This window comes from Clarias gariepinus, chromosome 10 (assembly GCF_024256425.1).
Source record: "Clarias gariepinus isolate MV-2021 ecotype Netherlands chromosome 10, CGAR_prim_01v2, whole genome shotgun sequence".
NCBI classification, from domain to species: domain Eukaryota; kingdom Metazoa; phylum Chordata; class Actinopteri; order Siluriformes; family Clariidae; genus Clarias; species Clarias gariepinus.
Genome location: NC_071109.1, coordinates 13271639 through 13280089, shown reverse-complemented (window position 1 = coordinate 13280089; position 8451 = coordinate 13271639). Strand labels below are relative to the sequence as shown.

The 8451-nt window shown below is 37.5% G+C and overlaps 1 protein-coding gene across 2 annotated transcripts; it reads left to right on the top strand.

The window, feature by feature from the left end:
* Positions 1-3959: 3959 nt before the first annotated feature.
* On the top strand, positions 3960-8198 carry rhogd (ras homolog gene family, member Gd). Of its 2 annotated transcripts, none has more exons than XM_053505796.1 (2): positions 3960-4043; positions 6022-8198. In XM_053505796.1, exon 2 carries the CDS (start codon positions 6051-6053, stop codon positions 6624-6626), a length of 576 nt encoding a protein of 191 aa, XP_053361771.1. In that variant the 5' UTR covers positions 3960-4043; positions 6022-6050; the 3' UTR covers positions 6627-8198. The 2 variants fall into 2 exon arrangements, with proteins under 2 accessions (XP_053361771.1, XP_053361773.1); XM_053505798.1 differs by having other exon boundaries at positions 3998-4096.
* The last annotated feature ends 253 nt before the right edge of the window (positions 8199-8451 follow it).

Sequence of the window (8451 nt, the reverse complement as noted above, 5' to 3'; positions counted from 1 at the left end):
AAATGGGCAGCAGACCAGGTTTGGAATTCATACACAGTATTTATACTGATTAAATTTTGCGAGCAGTATGGATATAAATATTTAAATTATAACATGAATTATATTAATGTGCTCATTCTCTTACAGAAATGCTGTCCCTATCAGCTTGTGTACGGACTTGCATGGTGGCCTTTCAACATAATCTATTCTAATAATAAACAGATTTAACATGATGGTAAATGTTATATAACAAAGAAAGCCAAATAATCATTGATGTATTTTGCATGTGTCATTCTGTTAGCTTTGCTATTCCAAAGCCTGGGTTTTTCTCTCTATAGTCTGGTTAGGCCCAGGGTTGAAAAGGTGTTAAAGAAATATGTAGGTAGTTGACATAGGTACATTTTGTATTCTTCAGGCAGAGTAGACTGTGCCAGACTCACTGTTTCCTCATACCTCAATGCATTCCACATCTCCTGCTGTTAGTCAGTTGTCATCAGGTCAGCACTTAATACCAAACAGCTCTTTAGTGTGGATGTACTTATTAAGCAGGGCAATGTTCCATGAACTTTAGAGCAGGGAAGGCAGCTGCTGGAAACTTGCCAAATAATTGTCCATATAATATCTATACTGTGGTATGAAGCACTCTGTAATTGAAAGTGAGTGAAAAGACCACCACTGGCGCTGTAAGTTGAGTTGCAATGTCCAAGTCTGAATGAGTCACCACCATTTTAATAAGAACTCGCAAACCTATTTTTAGGTCTTTCAGCTGTGTATGTGACTTATCAGATGTTTAAACAGTTCAATTACAGGACAGTAAGGGAGCTGCTCTCAAACTCTAGAGATTGGAATATTACGGAATTTTACATGCAACCTATACAGTCTGATTAATCGTATTATTTCTGATCGATTTTTATATATTAATTATTAGGATCTCTAATTTGATCCGTTACTATTAGAGTATTGTTATAGTTACTTTAATATAAGTATTTAAAAGTATCAGTAGCAGAAAAGCTGCTTTTCAGGACTGGCAGCCAGCCATTATAATGATATTATTATGATCAACAATGCATATTTACTTATTTATTTATAATAATGAGACCTTGAAACAAAGAAATTCTATATTGACTTAAATTAAATTACAAGTGATTCTGACCTCAATTGTTACTAGATGATGTTGGTGTTGATATATAAAAGTATTTAGCAGTTGAAATATGTTAATATTTATGTATTAGTATAAATTATATGTATAAATGTTGTATAAATCTGTTGTGGGAGCAATCAAATACTTACTAACATTAGCCACATCACATTAGTGCTACATTTAAAATTCTTGGATATTTTTGACAAGCTAAGCTACGTTAAAGATGTTTGCTGTAGGTTAACTTATTCCAAAGCCTAGATCCCATAATAAAGTTTAAAAATCAGGTTTAAGAGTCCTAACCCAATATCAACATGACTTGGTAACAAGCTAATGTTAGCAACTTAGCAACTTACCATTAGATGATTCGAAAATAAATGTCACACATCATTTGTTTTACTGATAGAAATCTAAAACATTGCATTGGATTCTCTGGACAACAATAGGACAGTTTTATTGTTTTTTTTTTTGTTTTTTTTTAAATATACTGTATATAAATTTTGCACTTACTCTGGCTATTTTAAAGATATTTTTGGTAATATAAATATAAATCTTTTTATAGCATTCTCTTATTCTGCACCAAATTGCACTTTAGGCGATGAACTACACTGCTGCTGATACACATCTTATATCATTTCTTACTCCCTGTTTCAAATCATACGGTTGCTGTCATACTCACACTATATTTTTACATTTCTAAACTTTTATATTTTTATAATTTTTTATTTAACTGTTTACACTTTCATTTTATAAATTCTGTTTCTGTGTAATTTAAATTTCTGTTGTAATTTTATTTCATTTTGTAATAGATTAATTTCCAGTTTAAAATCTTATTTTAATGAAAATTCTTTTTTTTTTTTTTTTTTAATCTGTAGTTTAATTTAATTTAAGTTACATTTTCCTATTTTAGGTCTCGGCCTGTTATATAAGCATTTAATAGCATATCATATTTTGTATAATTGTGCAGCTGAAAACAAACTGAATTTTAATTTTAAATTATCATACACTAAAAAGTTGATTGCAATGCCCCAAGAACCAAGGAAATATACTGTACAAACTGCAATGGACTCCACCTTTTCAAGCGATTGTTGTTGACCATCTATTTTTATGCCCATATAAGCTGCATTGTTTACCACAGGATAGGAGGTGACAGTTGCTGCCTTATTAGAAGTCAAAAGAGATGTGGATTGTCTTATTTACTAAAAACGCAGGGTCTTTTTTCTGTGAGATGTCATGACAGAGTACTGTATATTCAATCTTTTATCTACTACTACTACTAGGGTCTTTTCCTACAAAGCTTCAGCTATGATAGTTGATGTTAATTGATGTAAATATGGAGTCAAGGTAGTTATTGGAGACAATTGCAATCTTGAACTATTGAGCAACCGCAGCCAAGTCAAATCCTCAGAGAAACAGCTGTCAACAGCAGTTTAGGCCAGAACCGTCTTTATGGTAAAGTGAAACTATCCCCAGACACCGGATGCATCCCAAAGAGACATACGGGGCACACATGCGATGAGATCTCTAACCAGATGCGGGGCACCAGGATGGGTCTGACAGGTCCGGAGGGCAGAGGGAGTCTGGATCACTGGCAGCTCTGGAACGACATGTGTAGCTCGACAGTGAGAGGGAAGAGAGAGAGAGAGAGAGAGAGAGAGAGAGAGAGAGAGAAGAGATCTCACAATCTCAGTGTATTCAGGATTTGAAACTGAAAACCAATTTATTTACCCAAGACTTTTTGTAAGTAAATTTGTTTTAGGTAAAGGAGCAGATTTGGAGGATTTATGGGCATGGAATGTTGTGGTGAACTAGTATGTTTGCATGCCATCTTCTGTTGTTGCATGAAGGCCCTGTGCCATCTTACCATGAAGATGGTTTTGGACTTGGGCTGATGCAGACAGCTGTTCTTTGATGACTTGTGACTGCAGTCACTCAGAAATTCGGGATTTAAATTTTCACAAACTGTTTGTACCCATGGCTCCAATAAAAATGGACTCCATATATATTTAAACACTTTTACTGTTATACTGAACTTCTGTTACCCATTATTCCCTAGATGAGGACGGGTTCCGTGTTAAGTCTGGTTCCTCTCAATGTTTATTCCTATTGCCATCCAAGGGAGATTTTCTTTGCCGCCATCGCACTCTGCTTGCTCATCAGGGACAAACTCATAATTTTGATTTATTTATATTTCCTCACACATGTCATACTAATTTTTTGTAATTTTCTTTTTGGTTTTGTATAGCTGATTTGTGACAACAACCATGCCACTCACTCATCATCTGTACTGCTTATCCTGTATATAGGGTTGTAGGGGCCTGGTGCGTATCCCATGAGGCACAAGGTGGCGTACACCCTGGAAGGGGTGCCAGTCCATAGCAACTGGGGCATGCAGACGAAACCCACCAAGCACAAGGAGTACATGCATACAGCCCACACAGCACACAGACCTGTACACACACACATGCATCAAACCCTTGACCCTGGAGGTGTGAGGCCACAGTGATAACCACTACGCCACCTGACAGAGCATATACTGTATAATGAACCACTAAGCCCCTGACAGAGCATAGTGTATATAATTATATAGTGAATGCCAGACTGGTTTCAAATCAGACCCATGCTGTGTTAAACTACACCGCCTAAAAACTATGACATAAAATTATCACTTTTATGACTTTTTACAATTATCATTAAGTCATCGCGCAAAGACCGTGTAAATACGATAATTATCGTACATCTGGCAACACTGTGACTAGATGGCATAAAAAGAGTGACACGTAAAAGTCTTACACTGCTCACGTCAACATTGGACTTTTATTCTGACGGAGCTGTGCCCTGCCCGCGCCAGTGTCTGTGTGTCGCTGTGTTCCTCTGCTCGGCTTTGAGCGGCGCTAGACCTGGGCGCGGGAGGATCTCTGAGGCGGTGAGAAATTTCATTTTAACTTTTTATGGGAGCTGCTTAACCCTCTGACCGAGGTTATTTCACCTTCACTTGAGTTATGCTTTTTAAATAAAGGGCTTGTTAACTTGTATAGACAACTCAACTGCACTGTTTTAAACCGACTCTCAATTTAGGGTAAAAAACAAACAAACAACAGAAACAGTTCGGTAATTAGCCAAAGTGCTATCCAGAGTCGGCTAATGAAGCTGTTACTTGGGAGAAAAATCCTCGAATTCCTGTTAGGAGCAGGGCTAGATGTAGATTAGATAAAATGAACTGTTAGTGTTTTAACGAGTCTGTATTGACTAGAGTGTCTCTCCTTTTGCGGCTGCTGCTGTTAAGAGTTAGCTAAACTGCTTTGAATTGCCGAGAGGAAAGAGGAAATGAATTAGCAAGCTAGTAGCCGGGCTAACGGTGTGCTAGCTCGCTAACTCTGGCCCAGGCTTGTTTAATGTAACGTTGTAAACATAAGACGTAGTTGTCTTACTTATTTATGTATTTATTTTAAACAGAATATCAGATATATTACACTTTTGTTAGTTTTTTTTCTGCATATTTTAGCCACTAATCTGATTTATCCAGTTATTAACATTGTAGCTTTGTTGCTATTAGCCGGATAAAACGCTAGCTTAGCCTGCTAGATCCAAGAGCCAAGAGCTGCACGAGCTTCCTTCCGCCGAAGGCTAAGAAAACATCCCAAGTTCATTGTTATTTTTCCTGAAATATTTACCCCTTTGTTTACTGTGCTGGCTTCCTAAATGGTGTCTGGACAGTTTAAACGAGCTCGTTAGGATTCTTTAAAAGTCATGATATTTCTGGTAATGTTTGCTAACTTTAGGTAACAGTTACTTGGGAAGCTTCACACATTACTGGGGTGTTTAATAAACACCTGAGTGAATAACAGCAACCCAGCTTTTATAAGTGGATTGATGTTTTTAGGGATTTATCATTTTTTTGTTTAATGATGCACATCTTAGAATTTAAACAAAGTAGACGAACATTCATTTGAATACAAAACATTTAAAAATGATGTGAATTGTGGCAACATTTTATTAGCTTTTTACACATATTGAGCTTTTTTGTGGACAGCATTAATTGTATTGATGTTTCTATGTTTTTTATTAATGCTTCCAGTGTAACGACTGCAGTGGAAATCATGTTTAGGGTTATTACTTGATATTAGAGATCAGGGAAAAATTGATTCAGTTATGAATTGCAATTCTTTTGTATGCTGATCCATGTATTATCAAATTAATTTCAAGATTGTTTTTTAAAATTATTTGTTTATAACATTTGAGATAAACCTGTCGATCAGCCAGTGAACGGAATTGACTGTTCCGGTCTTGACAGATGAGATTTTTATATAAACGATTCTGTGCAGAGTGCACAAGCTTCTGAGTTGTGCAACAGAAACACACTTTTATGATTTTACATTATCAGAAGTTGCACAATGTTATAATGTCTCTACCTGTCTTTTTTTTTTTTTTTTTTCCCTTCCAAACTCTGTGTGAATTGCACATCATACTTGCACCAGTCTCAGAACACTACGAGCACTAATTAGTCTCACAACATAGCTATGCTTGCCTGCATTAGAAACTTTGGTAACATTTGAGGTCATAAAACCTTATAGTTTTTTTTAAGATCCTACAGATGGTATACCCTGGACTATTTAAATGCAGCCCCTTTTTTTTTTTTTGAAACTTTTTGCTATACCGAATGGGCTACGTTTAATTATTCATGTTGTATTCAATTGTGCGGCTATAAAGTTAAAGCTTTTGAATTATTACTTTTTTTAAGGTTTGAAGACTTAAAATTGTAACAAAATCAGAAAAAAATCACAATATTAGTCGAATCAGCACCCAGGTATAGTGATATCGAGTGGTGATTGTTGATTTCCATCCCTATTTGATATTCTTTAAGCATCAGTGACCCTGACTGACTTGGGTCTTCTGTGCTCTAGGTGTCCCTGCCTGTGTGGCCTTAAGAAGGATGCAGACGATAAAGTGCGTCGTTGTTGGCGATGGGGCAGTGGGAAAAACGTGCCTTCTCATCTCGTACACCACCAATGCCTTCCCTGAGGAGTACATCCCCACCGTGTTTGACAACTACAGCGCCCAGATGAGTGTTGACGGACGCACAGTCAGCCTGAACCTGTGGGACACGGCAGGTCAAGAGGAGTATGACCGTCTGCGCACACTCTCCTACCCCCAGACCAATGTTTTTATTATCTGCTTTTCCATCGGCAGTCCGTCGTCGTATGCCAACGTGCGGCACAAGTGGTTCCCTGAGGTCTCTCATCACTGCCCCAGTGTGCCTGTGTTGCTTGTGGGAACCAAACGTGATCTGCGCAACGATGCAGAGACCGTTAAGAAGTTAAAGGAGCAAAACCTGGCACCCACAACACAGCAGCAGGGCACCGCGCTGGCTAAGCAGATCAATGCCGTGAAGTATATGGAGTGCTCAGCTCTACTACAAGAAGGCGTCAGGGAAGTTTTTGCTCAGGCTGTGCGTGCCGTTCTCTATCCTGTCACCAAAAAGAATTCCAAAAAATGCGTCCTCTTGTAGTTTGGCCTAGGAGACTGATGGAAATGGACTTGGAGAGCTCAGAGGACAAACGGATGATTCTCTTATTGATGGCCATCTCTCTTTCCTCACTCGTGTTTTTAACCACTTTAGATATTGTTTTTGCCTTTTTTTTTTTTTTTTTTTTTTCCCCCGCCCATACAGTCACCAAAGTATGCACTCTTTACTAGAACTGAAGAAACTTCTATTGATTTCAAAACCACTTTCCCTTTTGGCCTCCTTTGTCTCCTAGGAACGATGTGGTTGTCAAGATCGCTCGCACTTACCTCATGGTTATAAATGGAATTTCAATGTCCATGGCAATATATGAACATTAATAACAAATCAAAGCAGTACAGAAAAAATGATACTTAACAGTCTGACCTGTCACCCAGTGGTGAAGGAAGGTGGCATTGTTTACTCAAGCAGTGTCTGAGAGAAGCTGCTCTTTCTCACTGCCTGGTGTTTGTAATCTGTTTTTTTTATTGTTCTTTTTGTGCCTAACAGGTTAGCTCATATCATTACCTGATACAAAACAGTGAGGAGAACAATATGAAATATTTATACACATACAGAAACCTTAACAACTGAGAATGAACAGCTTGTCTGCAAAAAAAACCCCTCTTAAGATATACATTATATTTTACTATTACCCAAGATGTCATTATTATAATAATAATTATTATTAATATTACAATTCTTTTATTCGCTTCTGTTAAATGAGATATTTGGTATGCCATTATACTGACATTTTTATGCCTTATACAAAAGCTTAAACCATTTTGGGCTGAATTAAAAGCCTGCTACATAATACAGTGGCTACAGTATAACAGTATAAGGTTTTTACAAGTCTTGTCTTGACTGTATGTAACAACTGTAAGTGCTATCAGATCTTTGTATGCCTGAAGCCCAGACTTCCTTGTTGTCTTCTTTTCTTCAGATTTCCTAAATGCCTTACTGACTCTTTCGCATCTAGTGGTGCCTCACCAGTTGAATTCCAAGTGCCTGATTTGTTTGTGGATTTGATTGGAATTAAACAAAATTGATTGAAAGTGTTCGTTCAATTTAGGAACCAACTCATTAAGTCCTGTGAACAAGTAAGCCCGCATTTCAGTACTGCCTGAGCAAACTGAGCTATTAAAGTAAATAGAGCATTTGTCCTCTCTAGGCGAAGGTTTAGTGCCAGGCGTGTGTGGCTGCTCCATTCTTAACCCTCAGTGATTCATTCTTAATCACTGCGTTTCACAGCATTTTACCATGAGTCAGTGCTTAGCCCTGGCAGGTATTGATGAGAGCATGTTTTTCCTCAGGCATTAGTTCTGTGCGGCAAAATCCCTTTATGCATGATTATGTGGAGTCGATATCAATGTCTCGGAATACTTAATATCTCTAAAACATTAAGCAACTATAGCTTTTAGGTTTCTTTGTGAAACATTAAGTATTTTAAAGAGCCTTATAATTATTTTACCAGAACTAAAAACCTTAAGTTCTGGGTGCAAGTGGTTCTAGGACCCGGAATTATGTATGCATGCTTCAAAGGGAGTGGCTTGCCATAAGCAAGACAAAAAAAAACAACACTGATTGATCTTATGTTCCAGTTTGTCTGGTCCAATTAGTTTGTCTTCAGAACTTATTACATGCGTAACCAGTCAACCATTTCTGACAAACGCGTTATATAACAAGCAAGGCGCTTTTTCCCCTCCCACTTTCATTTTGGTGTTTCAGCAGCAGTTATAAATGCCATGTGGTTGCAACTTTGTCACTTTTCAGCGCCTCACATGTAATCGCCATCTTGGTTTGTGGCTGATGCAAAGACTGACATCGCTCA